The sequence below is a fragment of the Carassius gibelio genome, chromosome B1, assembly GCF_023724105.1.
Source record: "Carassius gibelio isolate Cgi1373 ecotype wild population from Czech Republic chromosome B1, carGib1.2-hapl.c, whole genome shotgun sequence".
NCBI lineage: Eukaryota > Metazoa > Chordata > Actinopteri > Cypriniformes > Cyprinidae > Carassius > Carassius gibelio.
The window spans coordinates 28,489,787-28,505,561 of NC_068396.1; the positions used below are offsets into that span (position 1 = coordinate 28,489,787).

At 36.6% G+C, this 15,775-nt stretch overlaps 1 protein-coding gene across 1 annotated transcript in view; it reads left to right on the forward strand.

Moving 5' to 3' along the window:
* cfap58 (cilia and flagella associated protein 58) overlaps positions 1-15,262 on the forward strand; it is a 77,850-nt gene extending 62,588 nt beyond the window's left edge. The window contains exon 18 of the mRNA XM_052544776.1: positions 14,849-15,262. Within this exon, the coding sequence (XP_052400736.1) occupies positions 14,849-14,990 (142 nt within the window). The 3' untranslated portion in view covers positions 14,991-15,262. The remainder of the gene's footprint in view (positions 1-14,848) is intronic.
* The last annotated feature ends 513 nt before the right edge of the window (positions 15,263-15,775 follow it).

Sequence of the window (15,775 nt, forward strand, 5' to 3'; positions counted from 1 at the left end):
TGACAGCAAACGACCTTCGATATTGCCAACAAGCAGACAAGAACAGCACCCTCTGACACGGATGAAAATGATACCCTCAGATAACGGTGAGAAAGGAAAAAGGCATTTGGAGAGAAATCAATGAGCCAGTGAATTGGAAAGATTTCTCTCGTTTCGTCTCTGTGTTCTTGGGAGCCAAATCGTGACACTGAAAATTACAGAGTGATGCAAAATCGCTCTCTGTTACTCGCTGATTAGTAGGACCCTGCCAGATTCCATTGCTATTGGCCTTCGATCTAATGAAATTATGACTAATCGTGTGCTATTTTGGAAGCATGTATGTTGTTTATCCTGGGGAGTCTTATTTTCTAACGCAATTGTTTGGGAGAGAATGTTTTTAGGGGGGTTGACGATTGATTTGTATGCAATCTTCTAAACACTACTGTTACCCATACAGTATACACACTTGTCACATCAGCCCACTCTTTCTGTCCCACACACACACATCCTTTCAGAACACACACATTGGGCCTTATTTCTGAAACACGAGCAGAGCAAATTTGTGTGTAAACCAATTCTTACGATGTTGAATTGAATAGGACAATTTATGTAAGAATGTTTGTACAAATCAGTTCTGCAGGTGTTTCTTGAATAAGGCCCGTGCAATGTAGGTTTCTGCCTAAGATATGTGATAAAAAAAGAAAAGAAAAGTAAAGTAGTTTTTCATACCATATTGTCAGCATTTGACCTCCTGTAGTTTGTCTCCGTGCCTCTAGAGGTCCCCTGTGTTCCCTTCTGTCTTTGTTCTTTGTCTGCTCTTGTTAGCGTTATCCAGGTCACCTGTGCCTTGTTTCTTTTAGAGTATTTTAGCTGAGTCTTTCCCTTGTTTGACACTTGGTTTTTGAGTTCAGGCTGCATGATACCAGCTCTGTATTTACTAGTTCTTCCAAGTCCTCCCAAGCTACCTCAAGTAAGGTGTTCCTAGTTATTTGTTTGTTTACACGCTCTTGATCTGTTTTCTCCCCTTGTGGAGTTTTTATTTTCCCTTGTGGTTTTGTTTTCCCATTATCTCTCTTGTTATTAATTCCTCTGTCTGAGAAGAACTTTTGTTGGATTTTTTGGCTTGCAAAGTCCTTTTTTTTTTAATAAACCAAAATTGCTGGGAGTACTGCGTTGAGTATTTCAATTGGGTCCAACACCTCAGCCTCTGTGGCCTAGTGGCAGATCTCTCACCCACCACACCAGAGACCCGAGTTCTAGCCCGGCCCGTGACACCATATATATTGTAACTAGATTCACTGGTTACAAAACAAAATAGAAGTGGACAAGGCTTTCTTCAGTTAGAGGTTGGCACATCTATGGCAACAGACACAGACTGCATGGATCTGATTGGTCTCTGTCGCCTGGTTTAGAAGCACAACTGCTCTACTTCCTGTCACATCACAGAATGTCCAACTGTTTTAACTGGACAGCTTTCAGACTTCATGGTCGACCAGTAGGAGTCTGAGGAAAATGCCCGGTTGCCTTTGTGTGGTGTCTTAATAAGAGTGAAATGAATAGCATCCATCATCTCTGCTGATCTACAATTTCATAACTGTATCCCAGAGAATGACTTGATTTATAATTGAGATATATAGGTGAGTTAATGATTTACTTTTCTCTATCAGTCCTCGCAGTAGATTTATTCTGTGCATTTGATCTGTCTATTAATCAAAGTAATGAAGTAGAAATGCGTATACTACCGTTGAAAAAAAGTTTGGGGTCGGTAAATATTTTTTTTTAAACCAACCCCCCCAGTAAAAACAGCTGAAAATTATTACAATTCAAAATTACTGATTTCTAATTTAAAGTATTTTAAAAAGTAATTTATTCCTTTAATTGTGAATGTTCATTTTCAGCTTAACTTCAATCTACAGTGTCACATGATCTTTCAGAAATCATTTTACTACCCTGATTTGGTGCTCAAACAGCATTTTTTTAATTTTTGTTAATGTTGATAACAGTTGCTGCTTAATATTTTTATGAAAACTGTGGTATTGCTTTGATAATTCATTTAAAATAGAGAATCTTTTATAATAGTATCATTATTTTTACTGTAAAGTTTTGATCAGTTTAATGTGTCTGCTGACTTTTTTTTTTTTTACCACCACACCACCCAAAAAAAAAAAAAAAAAAAAAATCTGATCTCAACAATAATGTACGTAGGAATATTCTAAAAAGTGCAAATGTTCTAAGAAGTATTAATGTTTCTGTTAACTTTTACTTCCTCACTTCTTAAAAAAAAAGAAAAAAAAGAAAATGTTACATTATTGGAACTGTTACAAGCTACAAGGAAAATCTAAATATAAGACAATCGGTGTGAGCCTTAAATGTGTTTTTAAATCAAAAATAATCCTGATAGCTTTTTGGCTTTATAAACGTGAAATGCTGATGAAGTAATGTGCCATGAGATTAGGTTCACGTCTACCTTTTTCCTGGCTATGCATATTTATCAGATATAACAAGAAATATGAATACCCTTGTCCATTTTAACAAGGTGCCATATAGTTAATATAATGTTCTTGCAACAGTTTTTTTTTTAATTCACACCAAGCATGATAACTATAAAAGTGAAAATATAGTTCTAAAAATCATTCTCAATATTAAAGAATAGTCCACAGAGTACACACCACAGCTATAACGATAGATAGAGGCACAGAGAAACAATATCGTTGGAATCAATTTCAAAGCATTAATGATAAATGATAAAAACATTGACAGCTAATCAGAATCCATCCTACTATAACGGACTTGAGAATTTAAAGCGGCTCTTGAGTGTGTGCTTAAATGCTAATATGGTTATCTTTGTAGTTATCATTCTTGGTGTGAACAGCTTTGAGCTCTTTGTCCAGGCCAAGCACAGACAGCACTTCCTCCTCTGCTTTGAATTCTCCTGGCTGCATGTTTAAACATCGTACTTAAGCCTTTCTGATGGGCAGTATATTGATTTCCTCCCCCCCCTGACATCTCGTGAGCTCAGACCAATGACTTAATTCTACACAAATCCCACATCACTGTTTTCACACCAAAACAAGTCATTCATAAGCAGTGGGGAAGGTCTTGTTTTCCTCACACCAGCGGATGGATGAAGACATTTAGCTGAAGGACAGAGGTATTTAAGGAGAGCACTACAAGTGATTCAAAGGCCATTTGAGACAAAACAGCTACTGTACACTGAAACAGCTCTGTTAAGAAACACTAACACCTTGATATCGAACTGAATCTTGACTAAATTAAACCATTTTTTAAAGTGGTTTAGTCACTAAAAGCAGTATTCACAGCACAGTGCTATCAGTGTTATGGAGTGATTGTGCTATGAATGTATTTATTTACGCTTTGTTAGTAGCTTTTAGCTTTTTATTTACTAGCTTCTAATCATTTAGTGGAATTTATTTGTATGGAGCCCTAGACATGACATGTGGGGGCTTCAGAATTTCAGTAATTTCTTTATTTATTTTGTATTTATTTATGTTATTGTGGCCATGTTTTAGTAATTTGTTCCTTAATCTTAATTTAACAAGGGAATGAATTAATTAAATGTGGCCAACAAATTATTAATATCTATTTTTCCCACCACATGTCATGTGCAGGACTCCATGCAATTCACTTTTGTTTTCCCCAGCAGTGCAACATCCGATATAAATGTCCTGCTCGTGTGAAAGTTATAAAGCTTTTCTTACCATTTACTAAAACTGTCAATTGTGTTAAAATATTGGAGGAAAACAATGTTTATATTAAATAATTTATATTAAATAATATGTGGTTTGGTAATGCTGAATGCTGCATGCTTTGCATTTAACATTTTCACATTTTCAATTTACTGGATGAGATGGCCGTGTTTCTTGAAATAAGACAGGAGATGAGTGGAACGCACACACGGCATCAAGGGAGCAGAAATCTGCTTGCCTAGCTTGTTTGAATCTCTGGTTAGCGCATGTTGCAGCCCGTCTACATTCGTAATGGGCAGAAAATCTTTGATGGCTTAGAGCAGCAATTATAGCAACATCAATGAATAGATTTAGATGGGTCAAAACGAGTCGATGGATTGATTTTGATGGTTAAAAGGTTGAATAAATAATGCAGGACCTTTGTGTGTAAATGTAACTGACCAGTAGATTTCCATTAAGCTTAATACAGTTGGGTTCGAAAACCTGAGACTTTCTCATTTTCACACTCTTTTCCCCTTTGCAAATTATATTATCAGCCTGAAAACACAATTTAGAGTTAAAAAAACAAAACAAAAAATATAAGAATTTCTTCGTGTTTGGTACAGTATGTCCTTGTCTTGCTTAAACAGCAGCAGCACTCCAGCTGACATGGATACAGTAAATTTACTCCTGACTAGTGACTACTGTCTATAGCAGATATTGTATGTAAAGCTCACTGCCATAATGGCCTCATTGCTGTTTGCATCGGAACAATCTACTCTGAATTATGCATTCACACATTTATAATTTTAGCTTTTGGGGAGTCTGGGGAATGGAAAAGGTTTAAACTCCAATGCATATGTTGTGAATGGCATTTCAAAGAATCGACAATAGCATTATAAAGTAAATGAACACTGACACTCCCTTTGTTCCTAATAGCAGTCTCTTGCTGATCAAAAGCTTGGCGCTGTGTAATTTTGCTCCTTATGTTAATGATTGCATGGTTGCTTTCAGGACCAAATGAAATTCCCCTAATTAATTTTAGATTAAAAATAGTGGCCCCAGCCTTTTCCTCTGCTATCAAATAATCTGTCAGCATGGAGCAGAAACTAAAGCCACTGTGTTTTTTTTTGATAGGTTCAAGTGTGTTTACTCTTCTGTATTCTTTCCTGTCCTGTTGGGTTTTATTCTCTATCTTTCACTTAAAGGCTTTTATGCTTCATGCTATTGTTTTCCATTAAATGTCCTTTGTCTTTGTCTTTTTTTCATTTTCTCTCCTTCGCCTTTCAGATGTGCTCACAGACCATTTAAAACTTAATCTCGACCAACCCTTTCTGTTCTCTCTGCTTGCGTGGTTCAGCTCTACTGAGGTGTGGTAACTGGCTCCATCTGCTCCAAAACTCCGGAAGCCATTTTGGCTCGCTCAGGACATTTGGATTAACCACACAATGGTGTATTTTTTTTAATACACCTTGGCTTCACGCAAAAGGTGCTACCTACTTGTAAACATGAACACTTGGCAAGCTGGTGCCGTGTCAAGAGTAAGCTAGAAGCCCGCAGACATGAATGACTTTTTTTTTTCTCTGATGTTACTGGGTATCACAGCTAGTATCTTACCATTCATCTAGATTTTTAAGAAAGGTTGAAGAGCTAATCTTTAATAATAACAAGAACAAGAACAAGAACAACAAGAAGATAAAATCACTGTAATCTACTAACTAAGAGTACATAAATCCATTAAATAAATAAATAAATGTAATATAAAAAAACAACAACAACTGTGCAGACATTTTGCTCTTTTAAGAACTGATCTGAGTAGAAGTTAAAGGGCCCTATTTTAACGATCTGAAATGCAAGTGTCAAAGCGCGAAGCGCAAGTAACTTTGTGGGCGGGTCTCGGCGCTGTTGCTATTTTCCCGGCGGGATAAATGGCTCTTGCGCCCGGCGCAAATCTAAAGTGGGTTGGTCTGAAGTAGCTTCATTATTCATAGGTGTGGTTTGGGCGTAACGTGAAATAAACCAATCAGAGCGTCATCCAACATTCCCTTTAAAAGCAGGTGCGCAAGTTCCATTATGGGTTGCTATTATTATGGCGTATTTACCAGGCGCACGCCAGGAGCGGTTCACAGCCGAGGAGACTGATGTTCTTGTAAGAGCAGTGAAAGACAGAGAAGTTTTGTTGTATGGGGATGGGAGAATAATTAGCCTGAATAATTTGTAAGTTAGATTTATGCCTATTTTGTTCACATCTTCGTGGCACACCACAATGATTTCCGTCATCTCATGTGTTAATATTTTTTTAGTGTAACAATTTATGATTTGCAAAAATAACTGTTGCATCTGTGTAGATTACATGAGCAAAGTGTATGCGCGTTGTGCACGCTATACATTATGGTCAAGCATGCGCCCTTAAAATAGCATAATGAACAACGCGCAACGCGCCACTGACTTTAGACTAGGTTTTTTCTGGTCAGTGGCGCAATTGTTTAATGGAACAGCAAAATAGCACCAGGGATTGTTTGCGCCGGAACACGCCTCCTTTTTTGCGCTGAACCGCCCAGGGAGCGCAAGTTCATTCACTAGTTTAGCGACGTGCTTCTGTGGAGGGAAAAGCGCGCTTTGCGCGGGTGCAAAATAGGAATGACACATTCGTCGGTGTACAAAGTCAATTGCGCTGGGTGCAAGATAGGGCCCAAAGAGTAATCTGTTTTACCTTTTGGATTCAATTTGCTGTTCAGTACCACTATTTCAATGTACACTTTCATGCTTTTTTTTTCCAGATCACAAATTTCCTTTTTATCATTGGTGGAGAGCTCATAAGGTTGGACATTTAAGTCCAAAGTAAACATTGCAAAACCACAAAATAATTGTCACAATTAGAGTGGGTGGCAATGCAAGTTTCTGTATTGAACTGCTATACCACACAAAGGATTAACAGTCAACCAAATTTAATTTTTATACTGCATTTATAGAACCCTTAAGAACATGTTGAAAGCAAAGCAAATAAACACTGTTTGCTTCCTTCTTGTCTCCTAGGGAAAACACGTAATAAGCTCCAAGAATTTATTTCAGTCTATTGATTGAATAAGGCCTAACAGACCGCACATCGAAATAGACCTCGCTTTCCCCCACTCACTTTCAAAGAATTGTAGGCCGTTTAAACCAAATGTCAGAATGGCAAAAACAAGAGATCAATAGTAATTAGGAATATTTTAATGCTATTGCTTGATGTCTTAAATGTTATATGAAGTTTTAAGTTTTTTTATTTCGGGGTTTTGGGACAGTGAAGTAATATTACTCAAAGATTTCTTTTAAATCAGAGCACAGCAGAAGAAATAAACTTGTGGTGTCAATTAACGGCTCAGTGTCCCTAGACAGCATTGTATCGCAAGCCATCAATATTTCGCTAACCACTGCAAAACAAATCACTTTAAACATTTTCAACTTTCTGACTGGGCCTTTAATGTTGCCTCTCATCAAATCATTCATTTTCTGCCTTTTTGTTTTCTCGCTTGCTGAATGGAACCTAGAGAAATGTAATCACAGCTGGCTCAGCTTGTAAATTCTCTGTTTCAGATGACGTGCGATGAATGATGGCGTCTTGATGCCTTCATTTGAAATGAGAGAATAGACAGGAGGCAACCACGCACTGACAAGTTCACAATAAATTGCATGCAAATGAGGACATGTGGATTATTGCATTCTGGGTAGCGAGTGAGATGAGCAGCACTGGTAGCCATGTTTATGAGGTGTGATGCAAACAAGAGGCAGTAATGAGAGTTGATCAAGCGTGACAAGGTGCAGAAAAACACTCAGCGTGCATATAAGCAAATGCGCAAATACGGCCCTTCAGGAATAACTTCTTGGCTCATAGTTGAGTGAGCGCTTACTGACTGGAAATATCTTGTGGAGGTTTGGTTGAGAGCGGAGTCGGAGGTTTTAAATAAGAATTACTTACTTGTAAGACTTTCAGCTGCCACAGTTTTGTCAGTTTCCTGACAAGTTGTTTTTGTTTTCCTTCTGTTTTGGAGCCTTTTAGAGCCTTTTGACTTTGTTGGAATTCACATTGATTTCACAAGATGTGGACACAAGAATATGCTCTTTTATATGCAATTCTTTAGGCTGCCCCTTGGAGTTTAATCACAATTAATTGTGATACATTCAGCAGTCAGAAGATATTAAAAAAAATGATTTAAAAAAATAAAATAAAAGTCTCACTGTATATTTAGAGTGGTGGTTCTCTAAATAATGCCAACTATTAGATTCATGTGTAATTTTGTGTGGTTTTAATGTGTAAAGGAACATTTTAATGTGTTTAATGTGTTGATTGCATGAATATTTCACTTCTTTGTTCAAACAATCATTCGTACGATAAAATGCATTTGCATCTCAAAGTGCTTGTATAATGCAAAATTACAGAGTGATGCCTTGAGGACAGGACAAAGCATTTGATATGCTTAAATAGATCTGCACATTAGTGTGAATGCACCCTATTAAACATGCTGCAGTCTATGATGTCATCACCGTGAGAGAAAAATACATGCTATGGGTGTTCACGGTTTGTGTGTGTTCACTACTGTGTGTGTGCACTTTGGATGGGTTAAACGCAGAGCATGAATTCTGAGTATGGGTCACCATACTTGGCTGAATGTAACGTCACTTCACTATTTAAAGTTGTGGAAAATCTAAAGTTTATTTAGATTTTGGGCTTTTTTAGCCAGCATTATGGTCAGGTCAGTTGATTTGTATTGTTTCGTTGTTTCAAATCAAATAATCATACCACAATGTCTCGAAGACATCAGTGACTGTGGCAATAAGGAAAAAAAAGAAGCATAACATGTTTAGGTAATGAACCGAAAAACCTTGAGAGAAGCCAGGCTCAGCTGGAAGAGTCTCCTCTGACTCCTCTGACATTAGGATGAGGCACGCTGTATCTAACCATACTGCCTTACTTACCACACTACTGTCTTCAGATTGAATAGCAACATCTTTCACTTTAATTATGGAACGGATCTTGGAATTTAGCCAAGTCTTGTGGTTAAGGAGTAGTCTACTCCAATCTGCTCTAGCGATTCGCTGAGTCATGGATGTGGCTGTAGCCACTTTCAGGCCATTACAATAAAGATCACAGTCTCATGGGAGAGATGTAGAGAAGGAAAAAAAAAAGTGGAGTGAGATTAAGTGAAAGATGGCGAGATGGTTCTCGTCCGTCTAGAGCAACCTCCAGTTAAGTCAGTGTTTTTGTGCCAAAACATAATGCAAATGATCCTCTGTTGAGCACTGTGGAGAAATTACATTCCATAGACGGCAGCTTGCAATGTCTAGCTGACATTGACATTGATTTCATTAGTATTCGGTTGATTGTACATGGAAACGTGCCCAATGATGTTCAAAGAGGAATCATTTGTTTGGCTGTTTGCCTGGACTTTAGAGATTTTTTTGACGTCTCTGTGAACTTCATTTAAAGTGGGATCAGTTTCAGATATTTCATCTGTAAAGGGAGATTTGCTTACATCGATACACAGAGACATGAAATTAGTAGAGAGGGAAAAATAAGTTGGAAGTTTGATTGCTCACACAAACACATCTCACGCTCTCAATGCTGTATTAAACTGCCACCAGCGTTGGATTATGTGAAGGCTGTACTGAAAAACCATAACCTCAAAATAGACTCTCATTGTGGACTGAAGCTCTCTGCTTCATGAAGAGCCGTGTAATTGCTCTCAGGTTTGAGAGGTCTTGCTATGACCTCTTCCAGCGGAATGGGATACGTCCTAGATGTGCATAGAAGAGGTTGCTTCTTTGAGAAGAATTTTGCAAGCTGAATTATAGAGTTTTGTGATGGCAGATCTATATTGTCTTAGCAAAGGAACCAGCAAAGTAAAAACACACACAGGAGCGTGATTAAAAATGTGGTGTAATGTCACACAATTGCTAATAGCAGCAAAGTGGGGAATTGTAAAATGAGCAATTTTAGTCTGATTGCTATTGCTTGTGAAACTATTTTTAGCTTGACAAGCTTTCTTAAAAATATGGATCCAACAAGATTAGTTTTTTTGACTGTGACCAAAGAAGTGCATCTGCTAAATGAAAGTTACAGATTTTTACATGTATTTTTAGCATAAATGTCAAGTGGCACAAATGGATCTCAGTTATCTGTTGATTTATTTGTAAAATTTGTAAAATTACCAACATGCGTATCCCTGGGTGCATTTAGTTTTTATTTCTGTAGCACAAAAAATTTAGAAGGCTATTTGAAATCTTTTATTAATCCAATTATTATTGATTGCATTACTGAATTTAGGTGTAAAAATATGTTAATATGCGCTAACGTGTTAAGTAATCCTATCATTCCATCATCCTTTAACAAAATATTGAAAGTGAGAGGGCATGAAGACCGGTTGAGCTGAAGAAAGAAAAGTGTTTGTTGGAAGATACTGTGTAATTTTACTGATGAAAAGAAAAGCAAAAGTGTGAGAGGAATATTCACTGCTGTACTCCTAAAGATATGAAACCTTCACATTCCAGCCACACACAGATCACCGTCTGTTATTGATTTATAATCTCTAGAGTGGCCATTCTTCCCTCCCTCCCTTCCTCTTTACTTTATTCTCTGTTTCCTTCTTTCCGCTTGCCTACGTGGAACTATAGATCATAATTGAATTACTGAGGTAGAGGGGACATATAATCATCCAGATGGAGTGAGCCGACTGATTTGAAAGACAGGCAAATAATCATATCTTTCCCTTTATTATTCCTGCCGGCTTGGGCATGTATTGAATAAACTCAGCACGTAATGTAACTGCTTTCTGCATAATTCCATATAATACAGTTATGTCCTGATTCCTAATTCACTGATTTTTAAATTTCCTGTGGATTATTACAGCGCTACTATACATGCTGATTGATTTATTTGCTCCAATAAATTAATCATGCGTCTAATAAACAATAGATGAATGTAATTTGACGGAGGGCCATTTTGTAATTAAAGACCAGGGACAGCAGGAACACTGAGATATACCTGTTTCTTTTTTTTCATACAAACAAATAAACAGGTGTTAAATTGGGCCAGAATGATTCAGAGCTGTGTCCAGCCACCTTTTGTTCAAAATAGACAAAAATGTTGGCTGTTTGTCTCTTGAGTTTTTTTCATTTCTTGTATGCTGCTATAGTCCAATTTTAAACACTTGCTGTAGACTTAAAAATCACTCTTAAAAGCATAGCACTGAAACCCTATTGTAATCGTTGGAATGGCCAAGGATCAGCAATCTCCATCTAAAACTGATGGGGCAGACCAAACTGTAAGTTGTAGAAATTTGGTGGGATTGTAGTACTCAAACTGTGTACAACGTCACTAAGACTCCCCCCAGTCGTCCAGACAGTGGCGCTACAGCCATCAAAAGTACGAAATCGCTCAAATCTCCTAACCTGTTTAGTCTCAAGCGTATTATATCATTGGAATCACTGGTTCATGATGCATTAAACACATGCCTCAGCAAAAACCTGCTTTTACTAAAATGACTATAACTCTTGAATGGAAAGAAATATTTTTGCCAAACTCGAACATGTAGTTCAGTCTGAGGTCACAGTAAATAAAGATGCTATGATTTTGGCCACTTGGTGGCTCTGCATCATATCAATCTAAACAAGCATGCAACATTTTATGGAAATTGGGCAAAAAAAGGCACTATAATAAATAAATGTTAAAAACACAATTTCTATAGTAAATTCCCTGAAATTGCATTTGTAACCACTAGATGGAAGCAGAGAACCACTTATTTGGTCCTTTTACTCACTGATATGCTTTTGACATTTGGATCCACATTTAGACATTCTGAAATCAATATTATTACATTTCGAATTAAATTTTGTCAGTTTACCAATTGATTTATACAGACATTTTAAAGTTTGTTTGTTTCAATACAAGGCCAACATTCATAAATATATTCAATAAGAGTTAGGGGTGCGCGATAAATATTGTCCGATAATTAATGCGCATCTCGTCAGTAAAGCCGGTTCTCTAATCAGCGGTAAATTCCATCAGGTGCATGATTTCACATAGAGCAGCTGTTACTACACGGAGCCGTTGTTAACTGAGAAGATGTGCAAATAAACTCTGAAAAGGAACGTGGATTTGCGCAGCTTCTCAGTTAACAATGGCTCCTCTATAACAGCTGCTCTATAAGTAACAGCTGCTCTATGTGAAATCACGCACCTGATGGAATTAACCGCTGACTAGAGAACCGGCTTTACTGACGAGATGCGCATTAATTATCGGACGATATTTATTGCGCACCCCTAATTAGAGTTCAAAAATCTTGCATTATTATCTGAATACATTAGAGTATACATTTTGTGTCAATTTAATAATTTTCTTAAACATAGTCACAATGAAACTGCATTTGACATCTAAATTAAATACACTATACTGCTGGAAAGTTTAAAGTGAGCTCTTTAATTTATTAAAGAAATTTATTCAGTAGGGAGGCATTAAACAAGTCAAAATAACAACAAAAATAATAATGTTTGTGTGTGCGTGCCAGAAGATTTCTGTTTCAAATGATCAATTAATTTTTTTTGAGAAACAAAAAAAAAAAAAAGATTTTTTATTTTTTTTGGATAATAAGAAATATTTATTGGGCAGCAAATCAACATATTACAATGACTTTTGAAAGAGAATTTGGCACTGAACATTGGGTAATGGCTGCTAGACATTTCTTTAAAAAAGAAAAACTTTTAACCCTCAAGAATCTCCATCATTATTGACAGATTTTCCTTATGAGAGAATTCACTGCCTTCATCTCACAGCGACTGGCTGACACCCACCGTATAGCATTTCTCAACTTTTTAATGTTCTCTCCACTTTCCCTGCTTGTCAATCCCATAATCCTCTGCGTGAGTCAGCTCCAGTAGAGAATGCATTGAAAATGCACATTCGACTCTGCGCCAGTGAACATGTACAGCTGAGACAATCTGATATCAGCAACTAGTTGAAGTATGCCACACTCAGAACTAAATACTGTTGAGTCAGTGTGCAGCTCTGACACAGAGGAAACTTGTGAGCTCAAGCATCTGTCAACAAGTCTGCTTGTGCTGTAAAAGATAGAGATCGTCGATAAAAACTCTTTTACTACAAGCAGTTTAAAGGGTCATGAAACATTAAACTACATTTTCTGAGATTTTAACAAAGGTGTGTGTTGCACATTGTAGAAGATCAGTATATCAGCACATTAAATTAGCATATTTCATCTTACTGGCAACATTAATTTTATTCTGTTTGTTTACCAGCGCGAGAAACAAAGTTTGGACGTGCTTTATGTTTGCTCATGTTTAAAGCTTGTTGCCAAATGTCTTCATCGGCCCCACTGTGAAATTGCATTACACAGTCAGTGAATATTAATTGATGGCATTTGGTATTGGACAAACAAAGTAAGTGAGAGATGTGTGTGTGTGTGTGTGTGTGTGTGTGTGTTTGAAAGGTCCTGGAATAATAGTGTGTTGAACGAGAGATCCATGATCACTGGAGCACAGTTGAAAGTGAGCTGGATAGTAACAGATGTTTTCTCCTGGGAAACAGAAAGACCGTGTGGCTCTTTTTGTCTGGTGTGTGGGTGTTGGACAGGAGCGTATGCTACAAGAGGACAGAGATAGTGTATGTAAATGTGAGTGTGTGCGTAGCTTGAAATGTTTTTTTTTTTTTTTTGTGGGATTTGTGTAGATGTGGGTGCTTCACCCCACAGTGGATGTTTATTTGTGGGACGGTAATAGAAAAAGCGTACCCAACCGTGCATCTTTCTGCACTTTAAGGGGGTCATACACACCCAGGATGCTTTCTTGCGTTTAACAGCTGTTAGACGAGTGCAATGGAATGGAACGTCTCAGGATCTTGAGACATTTTAACAACTTGTCACTATAGTCATTTATAATGAAGACGTACATTTTACAGTAGTTTGTGTGAACACTCAGTACACTCAAGATGTTTGTGCCACCGCCTGCTTCGTCTTGCCTTCTTTTTTTTTTTGACATGATGTTTTAAATGTATTATGCCTATTATTATTGTAATAATACAAAACAGTACATCAGTAGGTTGGCACATTTTATATCTCAGCTGATGAAATGACAGTAAACTGTAAAACCTAAAATGCGGCTACCGTATTTTAAAGGTAAAATTCTGGCAACAACAGCAGCTGTTTTTTTTTTTACCGTAAATTGTATTATTTTTTTTCCCCGTGTGTATGTGTATATATATATATATATATATATATATATATATATATATATATATATATATATATATATATATATATATATATATATATATATTTCATAGGTTTAAAAATAATATTACTACTATATAATATTACTTTTTTATATTACTGTTTACTGTATACTTGTTCAAATAAATGCAACCTTGGTGAGCATAAACTAATAATAAATAAATAAATTGTATCATGAATATGATTTATTATGAAGATTATTAAATATCATATTTAGATTTCAGAGTATGAAAGAACTTTCAAGCTGTTAATTAGGAGATGGTTTCGGTAACACTTTAGAACAAGGTTCCATTAGTTAATGTTAGTTAACTACTTTCGTTAACATGAACTAAGCAAGAACAATCCTTCTACAGCATTTATAAGTCTTAGTTCATGTTAATTTCAACATTTACTAATGCATTATTTAAATCAAAAGTTGTGCTTGTTAATATTAGTTAATGCACTGTGAATTACCATGAACTAACAATGAATAACTGTATTTTCATTAACTAACATTAACGAAGATGAATAAATACAGTAATAAATGTATTATTCTTTGTTTGCTCATGTTAATTAATACATTAACTAACATTAACTAATGGAACCTTATTCTAAAGTGTTACCGATGGTTTCATCTAAAACAATTTTCCATGGAATTATTACAGCAACATTCATCCTGAGGTTAAACACACATAATCTAAATGATAATGAAACATACATTTTTAATAGGACTGGACAATTTATTGACTTCAGAGGTATTTATTTATTTTTTTGTTTATATTTGTATTTTTTATTAAATTAGAATAAAATAAACATCTGATGCATGTGCACATGAAGACAAATTCAGACAGCGTGGACAGAACTCAACTGCACACCTTGTGTGTATGACCCATAATTGTATTTTTCTGCTCTCTGTTATCTTTGCAGGGAGAAGGAGCGAAATCTCACCCAGGCAGGACAGCCTGTGATCCAGCCTCAGCGTCCAGACGGCGCTAGATTCACTGGAGGAGGCTTCAGTTTTAAACAGCACAACAGGATGACACTTCAAGCTTTGGAACAACAGTCCTGATGCCCGCCAGACCCCTCTGAGGACCCTCTTCACCCATCATCACCTCTTGATAGACCGTATTTTCTCCTATTTATTCAGCTCTATTGGTGCTGGCCAACTACACAGTCAGCTGCTGCAAGTCATGCACTAAAGTCAGTTATTTTTGCCTTCTAGAATAAATAAAGTCTATTGTTTTCACTCAAAAGTTTCTGTTTCATTCTGCACTAAACACTTACACAGATCCACACGCAAACACAGTCTCTGTTTGCCTCTCTAGTCCTCTGTTTATCTGTGTTGCTCTCAGATGTAGTGTACTCTGGTTTTCTAGTGTGCAGGTGCTGTTGGCTGCCGACTATAATATGTAACTGGGTGTACATGTTGCCTTCGTCAACACCCTTGTACATGTGGGGGTTTTTTTTTTTGGATTTGTACATGTACAAATATTCATTAAGTACATGCAATGAATTGTACTCTGGTTGGTCTAAGAGCCTATATACTGTAATGGTTTCTAAGCCATTTTGGACATACAATCACATACTAAACCCTATTGAGCTGACTTAGTGTCAACTGCCTACATAAGCAGCATCCTAACTGAAAAATGAAGTCTCATAAGTATCCAATTTGGAACGCGCTACATAAACAGAAGCTCTTTGCATCAAATAGTCCTCTTTGCATGAAGTGCACAATTTGGCTTTAGCATTCTGCAAAGCTTAGGGCAAAATGATATGCATAAAAATAACATAAGTTTTGGGTTTACAGTGTATTTTTATCGGGGCTTGAAAGCAGAAAAATAAAATAAAAATACA